Source organism: Sparus aurata, chromosome 7 (genome assembly GCF_900880675.1).
Source record: "Sparus aurata chromosome 7, fSpaAur1.1, whole genome shotgun sequence".
NCBI lineage: Eukaryota > Metazoa > Chordata > Actinopteri > Spariformes > Sparidae > Sparus > Sparus aurata.
Window position 1 is genome coordinate 17,178,960 of NC_044193.1, and position 22,173 is coordinate 17,201,132.

The following is a 22,173-nucleotide window of genomic DNA, read 5'->3' on the forward strand; positions in this document are numbered from 1 at the left end:
GTTGTATATTTGATACTCAAAAGGTAGATTTTCTCTACAGTTGAGAGACTAGATGCAGAAAAGCAAACCATATAATAAAGCAACTGTAACATTCTTTACTTGTTATGTTGGCTCCGCACTGTTAAGGTTGTTGTTATTCATATGTTAAGATTATGCAAAGCATGTTGGAAGCAGAACTAGCACATCGGGTCTCCTTCCAGTGAGAGCACTATGTGCTATACTGTAAGTCCTGTGTGCCGTGGCTGCCTCAGTAGGGTTTGGCACAGCCATGTGCTTGTTGTGAAACGCTGCTGTAAAGTGTGATTCTAGAGTGGAGGGAGTCAGTCAGTGGGCAGGCCTGCCTGTCACCTGCACAACATATTCATTCGTGCCGACAGCAGTCTTTATGGGAGCCAGTCAAGGGCTGCCGTGGAACCTGAAGTGCAGGAGGAAAAGCAGGCTTTTATTCTCGGAACAAAAGATCGACAGGGGATCCAAATTTAAGGTCATTGCATAACTACGGGAACTGAGGGGTGGGGGATGGTGGGCTCCAGAGGCTGAGGTGTTGGAGGGGAGCACACGCTGGGAGAGACGGCCTTTCACGTCACAACTGCAGTGTTGCAGATGAGTGTGGACCCAGAGCCACATTCGAGGGATGATTACACTCTGTATTTGAAGAATTATTTGAAGGTGACACAAGCAATGATGCATTACCTAAATCCAAAGGGGCGGGGCGAGGGGGGTGCATAATATTGTCATTGCACAAAGTCATATTTCACTCCATAGACCCCATGCTGCAGTAAGAGTGTAAGTAAACGCAAGTTCTGTATTATGAGTCATAGTTGACGTTTGAGTCATGAATCCCAGCACTTAATATGCAACTCATATGAGATTCTAAGAGGGTGAGATCACGCTGCAGATTGGAGAAAGATTTTAACAATTAAGATCCCCGAGGACACAGGATATGCTAATATCTCTGTTATCTGATCACACAGTTTAGTGCAATAATGTAATTATCCTCACTCTACCCACTAATAGGTACGAGGGTTGTAATTTTCCCTCTTCTTCACTGTCTGTTATCCACTGCACTGCCAAGCTTCTTACATTGTTCTCACTTAACAGTCCTGTGTCTCCAAAGCTGCCGAACCCCACTGAAGAGTCTCTTCTCTTCTCGTGAAGTGACAGGTTAAATTATCGCTAAATATTGCTCTGTAATAATTGTATCCCTCACTCCTATGGCGATTTTTATAGCAGCCGGTAATGAAACTTTAGAGGTGAATAATACCTATTGCATTGGCAATTCAATCATGCCCTGATTCTCCAAATCGTCATCTGTGTGAAAGATTCAGATGCAGAGATCGTTTCATAATTCCTATCCGTGGTTTATAGAATGTTTAAACACAGTTACAAAAGAATTCACAAAGATTAAAAATAACAGCAGAAGTAATGGGAGCGTGGTAGGAAATGTAAGCCACAGGGTGATAGATCTTATCTGTTTGTCTCTTACAAATCCAAAAAAAGTTGAGAGCAAAGAGGCACATGTGACTCAAGGCAAGGAAACAATATTGGCTTTTCCTTTATAAAGTGTGATTTTAACAAAAGCACATGATTTTGTTCACATCACTGAATTATGAGCTATATGTCATTTTGGGAATGTTCTGATTAAAGGAAGATAGATGATCAAAATACAAGTTCCTTTGATGGCTCTCTGAAACAGAGCTTACATTTGGATTAGTTACTTTCTCACTGTTGTGTTCCTTTTGAAACAAGATCATTTCCACCATCTGTGTTTATCATCATTAGTGAGCAAGTACGTGCCTGAAGATGCTTATCAAAAGCAGAGATGGATCACAAAAAGCTCATAATTGGTGTAAACATGGGACTTATGATTGAAATGATAAAAAATGATTCAACTCCAGGAGCATAACAGAGCATGACAAAACTGATATTATCACCTTATCCAATATTCAAATTCTCAGCAAAACAACAGAATAAATGCCAGTGAAAATGCCACAACTGTTAAAACGGCAGCATTCACATTGAAAAGTACATTTCAAACATGTTGTAGTTTTGTTGTATTAACTTGGTTTATTCTTCGTATGCTCAAGATATTTGTATATGCAGCATTCAGGTATGGAATAAACAAGAATGACGAGTTGCACCTTCCCACCAAGCAAACATATTTGACAACAATAGACATGCAGTTTAAACTCCCTAAAGATGAATGGAAACACAGTTATATCAGATCTTGTACTGCTCGGCATCTGGAGGGGAGAGAGTTTGGATGAGGATATGACATCTATATGGTCTGTACAGCCAAGCGCTTCTGGGAAGTTTACATATTCAAACTGTAACTTGTAGTTGGCTTGCCTGCAGCATCGGGGATCTTGATGTAATGTTGTTTCAGTTGAGACAAGGCTGCAGACTTGATGTATTCTGGCCTCGAATCCAAAAAAGATTGGAATGTGAAAAGAAGTACATAAAAATGTTATACAATGATTTGCAAACCCTTATTGACCTATAATCGGTTAAACATGTGAAAAAATGGAATCAGGATTGTAGATTGTATACTGTTGTGTCACTGATGCCACAAACATTTCCCGATCAACAGTGGAAGGTGTCAAAAGCCAGATGCCAAAATCCTTAATTTGATCAGCATTTGGAGAGAAAGAGTGTAGGACTTCTCTTCTGTGACAGCAATTTAAAGGGTAACTCATTTTATCAGTAAAGGGTGTTTACAGGTCTTGGGGAATGCTACTGCATATGTGAAAAAAGTAGTGTAAAGCCTTTTGTGGCTCCAGAGGAAGCTGCATGTAATCTGATAAAATGCCTCCAGTGATGTGTAGGCAGCACCAGGTTTTTCATTGGTCCAGCACTGCATTCCTGTAACACTGTCGGATTCGTCATGGACAGTTTAAAAACAAATGTTCATATTCGATACAGCAGAACCAGAGATATCACCTTTTTGTTCCACACATTCATCTTGTTTTCCAACACCAGGCACCTACGTTACCCACAGTGCAACTGAGACACTAAGTGACATCACTGGAGGCAATCTGTCAGATTACATCCCGCTTCCTCTGGAACCATAAAAGGCTTTATACTACTTAACTGCTTTTTATCACATATGCAGTAGCACTAAACACACTTTAATGTGTAAAACTGGGAGAGTCACACTCTTAATTCTGGGCTGTAGCAGTAAAATGATCTCTTTTGCATTTTGCTTTACTATCATGAAATGCTTATCAGTCTTTATGGAATTAGTCCAAATACAAATATACTAAATCTAAGACTGTTCTCAGTATAAGTATTTGTGGGAAAACCAGACCTAACACATTTCGTAAGGAAGAAAACATGGCGTACTCTAAAACTTCCCAAAATCTCCCTTTGGCTCAAAATAAATAATTTGTTTTGTGGCATCGTTTCTCTAATACCCTGAGTAAAAACTGCAGCTTGGAATGGAGCCTCCAGTTTTAAAAGTCAGATTGATTGAAGAGGTGAAAGCACTGCAAACTGGTAACAAGGGAAGAAGATTTGGTCCAAGACATCATCTTATTTCTTCCAAAAACCAGGGACTGCCTACACAATATGTTACAACAAATCCATTTGAGCCATGTAAACGAAATGCCCACATGCACACCAGCAGCTACAGAGCAGTAATTAAATATTTTGTAGACTTGAATGTGTATTTTGTATGTATATGTGCAAAGGGGGAAAAAAATCCAGAAGTTCTGCTGTATTCTTTCCCTTCAGATTTACACAGTAATGTTCTGCTTCCAATGACAGATGATGCAGGAAATGAGTACTGCCAGTACGAGGGGAGCTTATTGTAATACACTGCCAACAACTTCCCAAAACTGGAGCAAGGAGTACAGGGTTCATCTCCATTGTCCCTCCTGCAAAGTTATTTAATCCTCCATATTGTCCTTTTCTATTTAATTTGCTGGTCTCTATTCAGCCCCTGCCAAGATATTACTGTGTTGTCGAACTCAATCAATTGTTTCCGGTTGTTGCGTATTGCTAGCAGTGTCCAGAAAATGTATTCCGCTTCTGTCTGGTCAATGTAAAGGTAGGAGTGTGTGTAGGAGAAAGGGGTCGTCGATCCTCCGCCCGTGTCTTTTCGTAAGATATGCTTACATGTATGCGTAGTTGCAGAGACACAGATTTGTGCAGCGGGTATCATTCAGATGACTTTCGCTGTGGCTCGTCTTTTGTACTCTGAGAAAAACTGTTGACAAATGATAAATCCTTGGCAGGGGTTTCATTTCCTGTGTGCATGGCAGTTTATTCCTGGCACTGCAGTTTATGTAGAAATCCCCAGGTTGGCAGTTTATTGAATGTAAATCAGGCTGGCTTAGAGGCACAGGCTGCAGGAGGGCTGCTAATATGCTAGCATCCCCCAAACGGGAGAGCTGCTCTCTCTCTCCCTCTCTCTCCCTAAGCCACATGTATTCTAAGCTAATTCTGTGTTTGAGTGTGGCAGTTTACCGCACAGGCTGCTGTGGTGGGATCATAGTGGAGGCTCTTGTCACTTTTAGGTACTTGTTTTAACTGAGTTCCGTTTTATGATCTGTGTGTGGTTACTAATCTCTCGGACGGATAGAGAGGGCTCAGCGGGAATGCTTGTGGTTTCCTTCAGGGACTTGCCGACATCCAGGCAAATGTTCTCCCTCATATAAATCTTAATGCTCATCCATATTTTGAGTCTTTTAATGATGTGACTTTCCTCTAAGACATGATAAGTCATAATGTACTGAATATCATGTCAAAACAATTTTGTTTTTTTCCTTCCTCAAAATAACAGATTTTTCTCAGAGGGCTCTACAATCTGTACAGCAAACAGCACAAACAGACTTACGTCTGCAGAGTCAATAAATAAAAAGGGTCAAAAGAACTTGATTAAAATTCCGACTCAACACTTTACGTGTCTCAGATTTGGAAGGAGGCGTCTGAAGCAGGTTTTCCTGCACATGTTCAGATATGAAACCCTCAAAGTCTCTCCTAGCGTCGTGCTCAACCCGCAGAACTCAACAGATCGTTTCCTGTGAAGGAGGTGAACTTTATTTTCTCTGCTTCTAGTGTTTTTCTAAAATGGGTCAGCAGATGTTAGAGAGAGAGAGAGAAGAGGGAGGGAGGAGAGGGAGGTGGAGGAGGAGGAGGAGGAGGAGGAGGAGGAGGAGGAAGAAGAAGAAGAAGAAGAAGAAGAAAAACAGCCAAAGCAAACTGTTTGCTCTGCAGTGTGGGCTGATAGGAGAGATAGAGAAGAGAGTGGGAGAGAGTGAAGGGGAAGAGACTGCATGTTCTGGTCTGACGCTGGTGAAGAAAAAAAGAAAAACTCTCAGCTTTTTCCGGCCCAGATGAGATCACATTCTGCCTTTTGCCCTTCACACCCCTTTTAGATTCAATGCATCTTTGTCAGTGTTATTTTCATTATCATTACGTTTGTAATTTTCCAATTACTTTACTTGGAAATCTGTGCCAAATGATTTGTGAACCATTTTTCATTATGCCATTCTACACACACTGAAGATGAACACAGCAACTGCATAGGTGGAGATGAGCTGAATGATATTGCTGCTTGAATGTTGTACTCTGGTAGAAGAGTGTCACCACGGTTTTATGTATCGGTGCTTGATTTAACCTGTTGACCCGTTTCATCACAGCAACTAAACTAGACTGGCTTGTAAATGGGTGACTGTTTGCAAAATTGACCTAATGTTTAAATGCAGACTGATGATACTTTCCTCAAAGAAGAAATAAAAGAAGAGGGAAGAGAATTGAAAATTGTAAATCCTACTCCTTGGTGTCATCTTCTACGATGAGAGAAAGCAAAACACTCAACTATTAATTTCTAGGAAATGTAAAGTGGTGAGGGGATGACTGGTTTTTGTAGATTTACCCGGAAGTTGGCATCGCCCTGGTTCCCCCGACAAAAAGCCTATGGGATTTTTTCTTTTCTTTGATTTTGGATTGTCGCTAAAAGAAAAAGCTCTGTGGCAAACACAAGCTTATGATGATTGCACGTTTTGTTCAGCAAGATACTCTTCACAGTTGAAAACCACTTGTGTGATTTTCGAAGGGTAAAATTAAATCGCTAGACATAAAAAGCTTATGTTGGGCTATGAACAGACGACATTGCGGTCGCATGGCTTAAACGTCACCACAACCGAGCGTCCTTCTACACAATTACTATACACATGCTCTATAAATTGACAAGTTCCAAAGTTAGAGTTTGAAAAGTGTTCAACTAAAGTTCGCCTGTGAAGAATAGACTAGTGAGTAGATGAGTCTCCGTGTTCGTCATGATGACGTTTAATGTCCCTGACAGCTGCTGTAGTTTCATTTATCCATTAGTGCTACATTCTCATCCGCCAGTTTCTAGCAATGTGAGCATTTGGCTCAAAGTGTTCCTAAAACCCATTTAGGCTCCGCATATGGCAGATGTTAACATAAGGGCCACCCCACTGCTACAACTGATCAGACATGCTGGTGCCCCATCAGTGAATGCCTCAGTAAAGGAAAGCAGGCCAAGATCCTGCATTAAAAATAAAACACCTGCTTGAAACGTACAATGATTCTGTGGGCTTTTCACTCGGCATAATACATAAGAACCATTAAAGTGATGGAGGGGAAAGATCAATGCTCACTGAGAGATGATCAAAAGAGTGCAATCAAAGGAAGCAACCCAGTTATATTTGGAGCGAATCCTCAAAATTATCCGTCCACGCTCCTTAAGGACGAGGCAAAACCTCTCTGGTGTCTGTTCGTATGTGCTTGTGTGTGGCTGAGCGGCTGCTCCTTATACTTACCTGACTGAATAAAGGATATAATTATAGGATTAGACTGAAAATATCAAAACATTTCTAACTGTGTTGTTTCCTTCTTTTGATCTCGTCTGACATCGTTCAGAGTTTGTCTTCTCTCTACCTTTTTACTTCTGTGTTTCCTTAAACGTGTGTTCTGCTTGTTTCCCAGGCTCACACAACAGGGTGAACCAGTGTCCTGTCAATGAAGCTGGGTGCCTGGATCCGGATGTGTGTATCCACATGAGCAAAATGTGCGATGGAGTACCCGACTGCACCGATGGCTGGGATGAAGGGCCTCACTGCAGAGGTGATGAACACACAGAAAATGTAAACAACGTGGGCTCACATTTTCTGCAGAACAGATAGCATCATCATTTTCTCCACAGCAGAGAGTCAAGAGTGTCGGCTTTTGTTGTGGGTCCGAAATGACTAGCCTAGCTTCTCCTCGCTAGTGTCGGCTTGTCTTCCCATCCAAAACTATAATCTCTATCCAATAATCTCTGTTAGGCCCTTTAATGAGTTGGCCTGCTCTGCCTTGTGCAATTACAATGGAATTTCTCTTTCTGGGGAAAAAAGTCATTAATTTATCAATCAGCTCAGCTATGAGGCTGTTTGCCCAATCCCAGTGGGAATGAAGAACATTCAGCCTGGATGCAGGCGAAGAAGAATCCCATCAAATCCTCTACTATTAATTAGAGACTATAGAAGAATGAGAGATTGCACATATTGGGTCCGTAGTGTCGGCCTTTGTTGCAGCAGACAAAGGAGCAAACACTGGCTGCCCACAGAGGATTGCCTTAGCACTCAGCAAAGCAGAAGCCGTCTGAAGCTTTTCTGTTTATAGTTGCAGCAACTCATGTCGGGGTGCTTTTAATTTATGCCGTGCACACCTGTGTCTGCCTCTCCACTTTACCTGATGTAGTAGAGATGTGCTTGTCAGGGTTCAATATCCCTTTACTGGAATATGAAGTCAGTTAATCAAATATTTACAGCACTGAAGTCTGGGTGGACCAAAGTCCTGGAGCAAGGGTCAGTCTGCCCAGTTCTCAAACAACTTTTGATATCTTGGTTTACAGTAACTAATTGTTGTTTAAATTTGAGATATTTTAGGTTACTTTTTGTGGATTTGATACCTGTTAGTTTTTTGGTTTTTTTTAACATCCATTTTCTTTTTGTTTTTATATTAGTTCTGGTAGATATGAAAGGTATCTGGATGTTTTGAAATATGGCCAAAAGCATTTCATAAAATGCTAGTACTCTTATGCAGAATTATCGCAGTATTTTTTTTTTACCAAACACCTCTATATAAATATTGTGACAGTATTGGAGGGGTGACTTTTGATAATCATTAGTAATGTGGATATAATGACTTGGAGGGCAAAAGGCAAACATTACAAACACAAAATGACATCGCTTTACTGTAACTCAACCTTTAAAACAGGGAAAAAATGACACTTATGCCAAGAAACAAAGTAAGAACTTTTTATTCTCCTCGGCACACACCCGTGTTAAAGAGAATAATCTTACTGGACCGCCGTGTGTTGATAGAGATTGAGTCACTGGATAAATCTTTTATATTGAGTTGAGTCATTAGATTAAAAAGTGATCGTGAATTAGTCAGAGATGAGGTTTGTCCAGAAGAGCAGGAGCACTGTTGGGCTGATAAAGTGGACAGTTGTACAGAGTGGGTGAGAGTGTCAGTATCCCACACACTGGTCATCACTGCTAGACAAGCCTTTACACAACACAGCGATGATGTCATCCCATCACAACATGCACCGCCTGTCCCCGAGGACACAGGTCCAGCTGTCCTCTGTAAGGCACCGGTGAACACACGCATGCGCACGCACGCACGCATGCACCTACATGTTCAAGGGCTTGTGATGCATGTGCCCACAAACATACAGACACACACACATTCACATTCTTGCAAATACACACCCAAACACACCCAGTACCCTACACACAAACACACCAGCAGTGTGTCCTGAACCTTTGGCAATGCTGTTTGTGAGCTCCCCTCTTTTCAGGGAAAGGCCTGACCTTTCACAAGCATCCTACTGTGTGCTTGTACAAACTGCCGGGTTGTGCAGAGTATACCTGGGCGCTGATGTCTGAAAGCACACTTTGTCAGCCAGTGTGTCCAAGTAATTCTGTCCAAGTTGTTGACAAGAGTGGTTAGGAAATGGGAGTGTAGCAGGGAAGGGTCAGGTAGGAAGGAATTTTATCTTACTGTTATATATTTTCCTGAGGACTTTCATAGTGTGTGGGATTAGTTGGTGTGGTTTGTGTACAGGATTGATAGCAAGGGAGTAACTAACCAGGCGGACTCGATGGTGCTGTGATGAGTGATGTTGTTGATACTGGCAATGCAGTGCGCAGTTCAGATACAGCGCTTAAAGCAAGAGTAGGTGGTGTATTTCAGAAGCATTTCTTGTGTTATATTTGAAGAAAATTGTTGCTGTCCTCCATGTTTATTGTTTACATTCAATATGATAATTTTAAGGCGTTTTCTCACATGTGAATGAGACATGAGGTTGTTAAAAATGGTTAGTGATTGCAGCGATGCCGCGCTCTGGTAGTCTCTGATATAGTGGGAGACGTCAACCTTTCCATCAAATCCCAGTAAACTAGGTTTTGATGGAAAGGTGCACATCTCCCACTATATCAGAATCCAACAGTAGACGAATCAGATTCAGACAACATTTGTGGTATTATATTGTTTGCGTCTTGGCTGTTTATGAGTGTTGGTCTTTGGATGGATTACTTCAAGTGATATTTTTCCCTTAAAATTGAACTTGATGAAGAAGTCCAGGCTAAATTATTGTGAAACTCACCTGTTACGTCTTTAATGAATATGCTGTGAGACAGTTCTAGGCGAATTGGAGGGTACTGTGACTCTTTAAGAACCTCATTTGCTTGCAAAAGATGGACACTTTAAAGCAACATTATGCAGAAATTGGCATTTTGTGCAATTTTGGTGCTGTAACAGAGACACCATTCACCCTATTAAAGCATACTACCCATCAAAATGATGCCAAAGCTGTTATTTTAAGTTAAAAAGTTCCATACTGTTAATTAAAGTCTCATTAATATAAAAGGGGCAAGATGCCTGGCTCATGTTAAAGGAATATGTTGCGAAGAATGATTTGCAGTGTGGTCCAGGGATCCAAACCGTTGATGCTCGAGTCTCTTGAGATCTTTGTCATCCTCTGGTCAAAGTAAAGTTCCAGGCCTGTGTTTAAAAGGCCTTTTTAACTAAATGTAGCCTTTACAGACAATCGGTAGTTATGTTGTTTTCCTGTCATATGGGTGAAAGTTGAGTCTATTCATCGGTCTGTAGTCTGCATTTGACCTTTCTCTGTCATTATGTGGGTGATAGGGCCTCTCTTAGGGGGGCCGAGGCCTTAGACCTGCAGCCCCCCTCAGATGTGACTGATTGATAGAGAAGAGAGGTCACGACAGTACTCTTGAGAGCTTTTTTCCCCTTTTTACTCGCTGTCTCAAAGGGAACTCTGATTACTGTAGTGGCCTGATGCTATTGTTTATGCATGCAGTGAGCTTTCATTGTCCTTCATGTCCCAGTAACTGTGGAATGAGAATCGGTCATAGGCTACTTGAGGCTGCCTGTGGAAAGACCGCATTTTCATCTTTATTCATGAGTGGGTCTTGACCTAAATGAGTTTATTGGCTGCAATCAAAGTTGTCTTGCATGACAAGACCTGTTTTATAGCCAGTCTTTTCCGATCACTGTACCTAGAGACACTCCAGTGTTGTGTAACTGTCTTGTATAACTTAACTCATAATGGGCTGCAGATTAAAGAGAATCTGAGTATTGATTTCTGGAGGCGAGTTAAATTGACGTGTGCGTGCGTGCTTTTGAACATTTGAGTATCTGTGTGATTGTAGATTTACGTGTCTGGGGCAGCACACCGCCTCTGTTTGGGGCCCTGATAGCTACTGTTTGCTCATTACTCAAGCCGCTGCCCTGCTTCTGTTTGCGTTTTGGTTACCTTGCCCCCTTTAACTATGCAGCCCCCAAACAGCTGCCAATAAATACAAGTTCATGCTCACAATTGCTGAGCCTTCCTACTTTTCCCTCTCCTGCGCATACCCACATACCAAGATGCACACATCATTATCTCCCTATACAAGTCTGATTTACCGTCCTCTGCAGCTCTCGCCTTTCTGTAATGCAGCATTCGCCGTGTGATAGATTGCACCATGAAGGGAAATAATCACACAGTAGTTTTAACAGAATGAAGCAGCCGAACTGTCGTAGATCACGTCTGATTTTGTGTTGAGCCGAACATGGTGGTCTGCTAAATTTAATATACATTTTCATTTGTTTCATTTGATCCGTGCGTGTCCATACAGGATGAGCAAATATATGTACAAGTGATTCAGTCGAGTTGAAATCAGGTAATTTGATGGACCTGTGTAGGGAAACAGTCGGCTCCTGACAGATGCGGGAAGAGGACGAGGGCATGTGTGAACTTGTTTCCAGACAGTGAGAGCACAAAGGTAGGAATGTCCTGGGAATTACCTGTTACGATGTCGCACAGGGGAGTAGCCTGTTGATACAGTCACTGGATGTATAAAGGGACAGTGGCTGTATTTATTTCATTTTGGATTTCAAACAGATGGTAAGAACAGGGATTTGTTTTCAGCCCACTTGATGGATGGATGAGCTCATCTTTTTGATGTTTATGAAATCATTCAGTCGTGACAGTTTTGTTGTGTAACTGCTGCCATGACCCGGACACACCCGGTGTTCTGTCTCACTGATCTTAAGTCACCCTGTTGCACCCAGCCTGTCTGCCCCATGATTACATTTAAGGGGAAAACATCATTATTCATATCTTTTTCATGGACTGGCTGTAACCCTTTATTTAGGCCTGACATGAGGCCAAACTTCCAGATAAACTTAAAAAAAGTGGAGTAAATTAGATTAAAGAAATCAAATAACCACAAAAACATTGGTAGCTGCATCAGTTATTGGCCAAAACAGTTTTTTATAAACATCTGTTTAGGCATTGGCAGTGGGCGATTTGAGGGGGGGTGAGGGGGGCACCATCAGTAAAAAATGAACAAATTGCCTGCTTGGGGATAGGTCCATATTTTTACAATTAGTGCATAATTAGAAGGGTTTTGTTGCAGCTCTCTAAAAAGGTCGCTCATTGGGATGCAACAGTAAGTTATGCTGTCATTATCATACATTCCTCATATTTTTATCAGCTGTAGTCTGCTTCCCCCGAGTGAGTGACACCTGCTCGATTTGCAGACGAGTGTAGAAATGTGAGACGTCTTCCGATGAAATCTAGTGGGCCTTTTGGCAAACGGCCTTATACCCTGACTCTCTGAAAAGCTATAGATGAGTGAAATTGAGGGTTGCCATCCATGCAGTAACAGGATCAATGGCTTTGGCATGCTTGTTTAGGACAAGTGTGTCACTGTGTGATTTGTTTGCTTCGTTCATTAACCCCCTGGTCAAACGTCTGACACGCTGCTGTTGCTTGTTTGCTCGGAGCTGGGACTTTCTAACCACTCCATATCCTTAAGCCCTTTATGCAGTCGTTTCCACCTCTACTTGCCCTGCCATTCCCTACTCCCTCCTCTCTCTCCTTTCCTCTCCAGTCTTCTGTTTCTCTGCTCTCCCTGCTACCCTACAAAAACGCTCTCTGAGGTTGGGAGGAACAGTAGGATTTGCCTCGTCACACTCTCAAATTATTTGCAAGAATAGAAAAAATACATGATTTGCAGCTTGCGCATTAACACATTTTCAAAGCTACAGTTGTGTAAAGTGTAGCTGGGTGGTAAAAAAACACATTACATTTATTTATCGCAACAAAAGTCTTATCATATCATACTTGGTCATGTCTGAAAGGATGATAACTTGGATTTAATTAAAAAAAAATCAAAGTAATACTCCTCAAAATTAACCATTTTTTTGTTCTGTCATTTTTGTTTTGTCATCGGCACATTTATATAGATAGATGTGATGTTATTGTGTAATTTGAATAGTTTTTACTGTCACAGATTGATATTGAGATAATATCGGGACAATTAGAGCTATATTAATTTCGCAAGTTATCGCCCACCCGTAGCTAGAAACTCGGGTACAACATGAAACCAGATGACCCTGGACCGAGGTGCATTTTGTGGGTGTTTTTTACACTCTCGCCTGTGGTCTCTCACAGTGTGGGGCTTGGTGAATGGATTCGATATGGGCCACAGTGTTTGCTGGGGGACTCTTCCTTTCAGCAGGGCCACAACAAAAGGGTCATTGTGGCCCAGAGTGCCACAGGCTTTATATAATGAGGGCCCTTCACTGGTCCAATCTCCGCTCTTCACTGCCATACTATCGCTAGCTACTGTAAGCAAAGTGTGTCCACGACCATTCATCATTTTTGTTGTTGGACGCTGTGGCAAATTTAATTCTTCTCGTAAAAGTCTTTTTTTAATCTCATTAATTATTTACAGTTTTGTTCTATTGGTGTTTACACTTGTTAAGTGATTCAATTGGAATGTTTCCCATCAGGTCCACCTTTGAGTTCAGTTCAGTTTTAAGTGTAGTTTAGTTTTTTAGTGTGTGAAAGGTTATAGGTTATGTGAAGGCTTTAACCTATAAGGCAGCGATCAATCTTAAAGGCTTCCACAATCTACTTTGCAGGAAAGATGTAGAGATCTCTGTTTGAGTCCTCTTACTTGTCTTTCCAAATGTTGATAACTCATTGACAAGCAGATCTGTGCTACATGAACATACCAAGAGAGTGTAGCTAGCAATATGGCAGGTGAGGAGCTCAAGCAAAATGAAAAATCGTGCCATATCTAGAAATTCATGGGCTTTTTCAGGTCAAGAAAAAAATGCTGGGGTGGAGATGGTAGAATGTTATTGTGCCTAAATGGATGCAATATAATTTTTTGGGGTCAGATGGAACATCCCTGGATGTTGACACTGTCCTGGAGCTTCAAAGTGTAGCCATGGGTTGTTACCATCTTGGTCTGCAGCTTATCATATTTCCTGTCAGCGTAAAGCTTGATTCAGAAATGAAAGCTTTCAGAAATTGAGAGAGGAAGATCCAATTGTGTCCATGTATGGCATAAAAAGATTGACAGAAGAGACAGAGAGCATATTGTTTAATAAATGAGAGCTGACCATGATCAGGATAGTATCTGTCCCCCCCTGCTCTCATACACTGTAATTTCCTCCTCAAGTTGATCTCTGTGGCTTCATACACTGGTGTATTGAGCTCAGGGGCACGACCCACCCACTGTAGGTCGCAGGCCTGTACTTGGTGAATGATCTAAGTAATGAAATATTTTATCAGCCTGAGTTCAAGAGTGTCACAGCTGTCTTTATCTGAGGTTTAAAGCTAATAGAAGCTGTCTGAAATGTCATTTGTTTTGTTCTATCAGCCACAATCTGACACCCTACCCCATTTATCTCCTAGCCTAGACGCACACATCTGCATTCACACACACACACACACACACACACACACACACACACACACACACACACACACACACAGTATAGAAAGCATAATGAGGGGATGTGTGGATGCCGCTCTTTCATTTCCTGCCAAAAGGATGTGTCGTCGAGTTCTCTCTGGGGGCGGGAAAGAAGAGGCCCCTCTCACACGTGCACATTCAAAACCGGCCCGTCCGTCACATGCTCACATGAATACACATGCGTCCACTTGTGCGACCCCGACTCCCTCTCTCTCTTCCCCCCTAACAAATACACATGCACATGTACACGGTGATAGGAGATGACAGTATGATTCAGTGAAGACTGTTATCGGATTAAGATAACCCTTGAAAAGTTGATCTGCTGCACAAACCTGATCAAGGAGGCAATAAACAGGTCCCATTGTTATCCAGGATTTATTTGCCATCTAAGTTGGGGCCCCTTTAAAGCTACTGATATGTATGCTGCCCCCACCAACTCCTCATAATTACCCCCACAGTATCTAATGTTCTCTGTGTCTGTTTTTCTCCGCTTCAGATGGAGCACCAGGCTGTGCCTCCCATGGGTGCGAGTTTCACTGTGCTGTGACGCATGACGGACCTCAGTGCTACTGTAGCAACGGCTATGAGGTCGCTGCAGATGGAAAGATATGTAAAGGTGAGTGGGTGATTTGGCAGATTTATTCTTGCTCAGCCAAAGTAAAATTCACAAAATCCTCTGATTACTGTCTGCTCGCTGACTGGACGTTGCATAGGGCGGCGTGTAGAATTTCAATTCTTTCCTTTATGTTACGTTGCGCTGAAAAATGTTGTGTCCAAGTGCATCCGATGCAATATGTTGTGGAAGAATGTGGGTAATAGGTTGTGTAATTACCATGTAGATTTCAACGAGTGCAATGTGTACGGGACATGCAGCCAGACGTGCACAAACACAGAGGGCTCCTACACCTGCAGCTGTGTGGAGGGCTACCTGCTGCAGCCAGACAATCGCTCCTGCAAAGCCAAAAATGGTGAGGACAAACACACGCACAAAAAAAAAACAAGAACGCAGTTCATCAGAGCTAATTTGTTTCTCATGTGATTGTAGATATTGACCTTGATAGTCACATCTGCATGGTGTGTCACACATATTAGTGTTACAAGCGGGTGTCCTGAAGACATGTGTCCTCTACATCTCATCTCATATCGCTCCTGCTTATTCCCCCTCTCCCTCATTCTTTCCTATTCCTATTTCCCTCCCCTCTACTCTGCTTTCCTGATTGCCCCTCCCCAGAGCCGGTGGACCGTCTGCCTATGTTGTTGATCGCTAACCTCCATGACATCCGCTGCACCTCCCTGAGCGGCTCCACATCCCGGCTGCCCTCCATCGCCACTAAGCAGACCATGGCTATGGACTTCATCTACGCCGAGGAAACTGTCTGCTGGATAGATGTGGGAGAAACCCCTGCCGCAACACACCTGAAGTGCGCCAGCATCCCAGACCTCAAGACTGTCACTAACATCCGCACCATTAACATCTCCCTCAGCCTGCACCGTAAGTAGCCATTTCACTGACTGAAATGAGAGAGATCTCAACTGGGCTTTTGTTTTACTAGAAATGTTCTGCTGATGCAATAATTCCACAAAAAATGTTGTCAGGAACACACAGGGAATGACAGTCTAGTTGTAGACCTTCAGTGAACCATAAATTAAAGCCTTGCATAAGAGCACGCAAGCAACCACTCAGGTAATCAGCTCCACTTGTCAGCTTAACCAGTGTGAAATTTCCACACTTGGCCTCAGGAATCAAATGGTCAACTTTGCATTTGCTAGCTCAGACAAATGTAAGATGTGAAGCAATACGGCCTCATCTCCGAAAAGTTGCTCATACCAGCACAAAAGTGCCAAGTAGAAACGCTGAGTCCAGCTTTATTTTTCAAAAGGTTTGTCTTTGAAGAGCAGGGGCACCCTGACACACCACTAAATCATAGCATGGAGGCAATATGTGTGTAGCTCACTTACAGGGATCTGATACATATAAGCCTGCCAGCATGCCTTCAGGCATTATTTCACACATTTCTTGACAGGAAACCGGTAATCTACTGTGTAGCTTGATTTATGTACTGACTCTGCATGGCTATTTAGGAGCCTGAAAGTGTGTTTTTCCGCTGCTGTTGTTTGATGCACTTGAATATAATTGGTCGTATCCAAATTCCAGTCATTGAATTTTAATATGATGACATTTAGCACTATGTTTGCTGGCAAAAGTCTTCTCAAGTGCTGCACTTTTGGTTCTGGAGGGTGTTGCAGATAGGAAGTGCATATTTCTATGTTGTGGGTGTTTGTGCAGTTTTGAGATTATATGACAAGAGATGAGTCATAGGCATCGTCTTAACTCACTGATGTCATCTCCTTCACAACACACACAGACTAACATGCATGGCATGTGAACACTTCCCGTCGAGAAAGACTTACTCATATAATGCTGACATGATTTATATCTGATTACGAGCCTGACAGGGTTTGTTTTCATCTGTCTGGCTGACAGAGCCGTTACTCTTTAAGAATGGGGGCAGAAATGTAGACAAAACATAAAACCTGGGTGTGGGTTCGTGTGCGTGCGCATATGTACGTGCATGTGGGAAAGAGTTCCCTTGAGAAATGGCCCCAGGCGTGAAACGGCAGAGGTGAGAAAAAACAAGCAGAGAATGTGGGACATGAAACTCTGCGACGTGATTAGAAGTGCCTCGGCTCATATCCACTTCAAATGAGGCTTGTGTAACTGCTGTCACCAACGACAGCCGGGGCAGAACCGAGGCTCTGAGGCTCAGTGAACCCCAACCTCCTAAAAAGGTGTTTTTTTTTTCTCTTTCCACTTGATTCGGTGCACTATCATGAGCGACCCATATTGTGTTGGTACTGTGGCAGTTTGATTCACCACTCTGTTAAGTGTTCTGAGGGTTAAATGGGGGCGAGGGGTGGAATTGAGAAGAGACCCGGAGAGAAAGATTGAAGCAAAGGAGATGAGGGAATGAAAAAATGAGAGGGAGAAGGTAGTGATTTGCTGTACCTTGGAGGAGTGTGTGTGTGTGTGTGTGTGTGTGTGTGTGTGTGTGTGTGTGTGTGTGTGTGTGTGTGTGTGTGTGTGTGTGTGTGTGTGTGTGTGTGTGTGTGTGTGTGTGTGTGCGAGTGGTCATGCAGATGGTATTTACATTCCTCCGTTGGGTTATGTCAGCCTGAACAGCCCTTACATTCCTTTGGCCGTCTCATGTCCTGTCCAGTCAGGTCACTTTAACACGCTCATAGCTGGGGCTCAGACACACACACACACACACAAACCGACCCAAATACCTTTGACTCGTGCACCCATTACCTAGTGGTGTATTTACCTTTTATGAAGTGAGATTTTTGCACACATTAATTTATGTGCTGTCCCTCTTGTGCGCACCCTTGTTATATGAAATGCTTTGTTGTGAAGTGGAGTTGCTGCAGTTGCCGATTGCATTATCTCACCTACTCTTTATGTTTCCCGGTTTGTATCTTATCTGACTTAACCTACTTTCTAGTCTTATCTAATGTTGATATCACAAAGTGCAGTCTGGAATGAGACAACCATTGACCTTCTATTACAATTAAGGAATGGATCTGTGGCACTCACACAAAGTTATCTGTGGATCTGGTTCTATGCTGTCATGTGTAGTAAGTGTTTCCCCCAGGAAATGGTTAAGCAGCGGAAGATATCCACACAGATCTTGTTGCATCTTGTCTCGTGACTCATGACAATAGCCACACTGGTTACATATATGATATATGCAATGTGAAATGACACAATTTCCCCCTTCTATAAATGTGTTGAGTTGTTAGTTGAAGCAGATTTTTAGGTAGCATGGCTCCAGTCATGTTTGTCGGTGGATTTTGGGCTGTCAGAAGTTATTCTGCGAGCAAACAGACAAACGGCCAGTGGACTCACTATGCAATTTGGCTGGCATCACATTTTTGTTGCATATCAGTCTGGATTTTCAGCTGTGACAAGAGAGCAAAAACCCTGCGTTCATTTCGTAAACGTCAGTCAAGTCCAAAGGCCATTTACTGCATTTATTCACGGTTACCTTGTGGTTGTTTGCTTTAAAAAGCTATTGAAGTGCAACCCACGTGAACTTCTTCTTGGCTTTACAGGAGCAATGTTCAGTAATACAACTTTGTACCGCAGGAGGAGATTATCCAGTAGGCCCTCTTTTACTGAACTAGGAAGAGTTTAACACACTTCATTAAACCCCAAAACAAATGTATTAAAGCTCACTAAAACCATCTTGGGTTGTCTTTCCACTATCGCCTCTGTTTTTGTCAAAATAAGTCCTTCAGCTCACAAGTTTGATGTGAAGATATTCAAGCTCTGTCTGCAGTTTTCGCCCCTTTCAGACGCCTAACTCTTTCTCGCTCCTATACCACTGCACACCTCTCCTGGTCCTACCCGACGTGTCTTCTCGTCCAAGAGTCATAGTCCTGATCAGAGTTGCTGTGAATCACCCCAGTATCGTACACGCTGTTGTCAAACTGACCTCGGCCGGTTGTGGAGGTTGTTTTCTGCCACAGTTTGGTGTGTAGCTGTGTTAACTCTCAGGCTGCCTTGATCCGAGTTCTCGGATCAGGAAAACTCGAGGGCCACAATCTAATTGGCTTACGTCAGCTGGCTGTAGGCAAGGAGCAGGATTTGTCAGTTACTCTGGTTGTATGCTGCCCCCTATTTTTATCTTAGAATTTGGGTAATGTTTTACAAACTACACTTTTAACCCATTTGCTCTTCCTTTGCTTGAAGGTAAACTTGCACTTTCTGGTCATATAATTGGTGCCAACACAGGCTCTTTGTCTGCTTTGTTCTGTGTTTTATAACGAGCAGGGCTCAGGTGCACTCCTAAAAGTATGGTAGGCAGACCTGGGGATTGGCCTTAGATGGATATGGATGAAATTGTGGAGGGAGGAAGAGGGGGGGATGGTGGTTGGAGCAACGTTCGCCCAAACAGGCTGATTTATAGCTGCTGGGAGCCCAAGAGAGCAGGGCAGATAAGTAGACGAGGGTTCCAGATGTGGCCTGCACTGTCTGCATGTGTGATTTCTCAGACTGGGAAGATAAAAGGGGAGCAGAGCTTACCATCCCATCCTCTCCACCCTCCGAGCGGAACTCCGCAGCAGGGACCAGCCTCTGTCCACCAGTCGGTCCTCCTTCCCCCTCTTCCAAGTCTTTGTTCCTAAGGTTATTTTGGGGGTGAATAAATCAGTGCACAGAAGGTCTTTGTGTGTTACCAGATCTGATATTAATGTTTAAATTCATGAGAAAAGGCTTCCAGCCCCACTGCAATACAATTATTTATCTTATTTACTATATTTCAATGTGCATCAAGTTTAAACAAAGGCTTCCAATGTGCTGCATTATTCTCTCAGCACCTCTATCTAAAGAGAATATGTGTTCTTTGTGTTCATCATTTATTATCCTCGTTTTTGAGCCATCATGTCTTCCCATTCAGCCAATCACCTTACTTGCCACAGGCGGGGATTTGCCGTTGGCATCACTGTTGGGGATTACAGCCTCTCGAATAGAGGTCGTGTGTCAGATCCGTATGGAAAACCATAAACACTACACTCTAAAACTGTGCTCTCGAGAGGTCAAAGAGGGTTTTTTGCACAGTTAAACAGGATCTTCTCGGCAAGGGGGAGGATTATAGGAGCACAATGATGACGCTTATTTTCTGCTTTGCACCGACATGTAAATAAAACAAAATAATTGCCGTGACACACAAATAGAGGAAACAACACTAAAGTACAAATTTTGTGATGCTCGTTTGAAGAACTAAATAGGCTGCGGCCCTGTATGTAAATACCTAGGCTATTTGGGCGAAAGCATGTTTGTTGTTGCCAGTAAGACCCCCCCCCCCCTTCAGTTTGTGAAGCCTTTCCTCAGAGCAGTGTGAGCTGCTAGGTGTTAAGGGACAGGAAGTGAGAAGGGGTTGTGAGGGCAGGGTGGTCAGATGAGAAGAAAGGGGTGGGTTCATTCAGTTTCCCAGCAAACTTTCCACTTACCAGAAGCTGAATGAGCGAGGACGTCAACAGACCGGCTCTCTGAATGAGGGGGTACACCAGTCTGTTACACAACGCAATAGTCGCAGTGTTGCACAACTAGCTCGCTGCTCTGTATACGAGTCTAATCAATGCCTTGTGCAGCCGGGCCTCCAGCTGGATTTCTTTAGAGAAGTAAGGTTTTAGAGCTGATACCAGTGGGAGTATCGCTATCCCCCCTAACTCCATGACAGACTTTCCCATTTGTCAGAATCTTGGTTCTGATATTTATGTAACATCTTGGACTGGTTTTTTACTCCCTATGTTCTTGTGACTTTGATTTTTATTATCTTTTTATTCACTCACGTATTTGAGATGCGAGATGGCCTCCGTCTTTGCCAACAGTCAATAAATTATTTTTTTATTTTGGAGTCGCTCCAAAACTTTTAATATTCTGATATATGAATTTATTTCACCACCAGTATCTATGTCTTTCTTTCCCAACCACGGCCACAAACCCCCTCAACTCTGTTTATATTAAACACCAGGCATACTGTAAGTACCATGTGGGGCAAGCCTTTTGAAGCTCTTTGTATGCCTGGTAGGTGGGTGGTGGGTGGTGGAGGGGGTGGGGGGGGGGGGGGGTCTACATTGGGTCCAGATGTGTGTGAGCTCTGTTGTGGAACTTGTTTTAGCTCTGTCTCTTTGCATCATGGTTGTCATTGATGGGGGAGCTATAGTGCAGGTTTCTTTATGAATGGTCAAAGCCTTGGAACGTGACTGGACCCTACTGCTGCACCCCAACGTTAATGTGGTCCAATGAATTATCCGGCAAGAGAGGTGTGGTGACTTTGATGCTGCATGTGTGAGTAGTGAGCCTGTGTGATGTGCATTTGTGTATACAGTGTTCTGCTTTGAAAAGAAGTGGGGCTGCAGCTGTAAAAACAGAAGGCTGTATGTATCTTCAGGCTCCCCACCATACCGCAGCTGGATCCCCCTGTGGGCTGGGATTTCTGCGCTCTGTCTCACAGGACAGAGTTCTCACAGAGGGATAAATGTTTCCATTGTAAACTTAGCACTTCAGTTGCTCAATGCTGGGGGTATATCTAAAAAATGAGGTCTCAATCTGCAATGTTTCCTCTCTCTGGGTTGGCTTACTAAGCAGTGAGGTTACAAAATGTTAAGTTCTTTGAGTATTTTGGGCTCTGTGTTGCAATGATGAAACCCTTTCGCCTCGTCGACTCTCACAAAATGTGTCCCCATTTTTCTTTTGTAATTTGTGTAAAAGAAAAAAAAGAGTAGATAGCCAAACGCTGATGCTTCCATACGTGTTTCCAGGGGTCATTGGATGGTTTGATGTTCATAAAAATTATGTGAATTACATGATACCATTATATTTTATTATGTATAATAAATACTTCTCACCATCATATATCACCTTGTCCCTGAGATTGACAGTGACAATGTGTTTTTTGAACAAAGTTGTTATAATAAATGTATGTATAATAGAATAGCAATGTTTGAGCCTAGTTCCTCCTCTCAAACCACAGATTAGCATATCACAGTATATCCTCTAAATCATCTGAAAGTAGAGTCTTTAGTTTCTTTCTCCGTGCAGGAGATCTGTGTTACTGCTCTAGTCCACTGAAAGGAGTTCAGTTTAGAAAGTGGAGGCCTTCACCTCATGCTCTTTATCTGTCACTTTTAATGTTTCTTTTCCTCCCCCATGCCCGGCCTGTCTTAATCAAAGATAAGTGGAGTGCCGGTAATGGACAACCTGTTAGAGCTTGTTGTGCAGTAAGATGACAGAATCTCATTAATTCACCTCTTTTATTTTGTTTTTCAGGAGTGTAGGCACTCTTGAGGGAGGGTTAAGCGTCATAAA

At 42.7% G+C, this 22,173-nt stretch overlaps 1 protein-coding gene across 4 annotated transcripts in view; it reads left to right on the forward strand.

The window, feature by feature from the left end:
• Window positions 1-22,173, forward strand: part of LOC115585467 (low-density lipoprotein receptor-related protein 1-like) — a 91,508-nt gene that overhangs the window by 21,339 nt on the left and 47,996 nt on the right. For all 4 annotated transcript variants that reach the window (XM_030423850.1, XM_030423852.1, XM_030423851.1 and 1 more), the window contains exons 3-6: window positions 6,955-7,092; window positions 14,797-14,916; window positions 15,140-15,268; window positions 15,532-15,792. In XM_030423850.1, coding sequence (XP_030279710.1) covers window positions 6,955-7,092; window positions 14,797-14,916; window positions 15,140-15,268; window positions 15,532-15,792 — 648 coding nt within the window. The remainder of the gene's footprint in view (window positions 1-6,954; window positions 7,093-14,796; window positions 14,917-15,139; window positions 15,269-15,531; window positions 15,793-22,173) is intronic.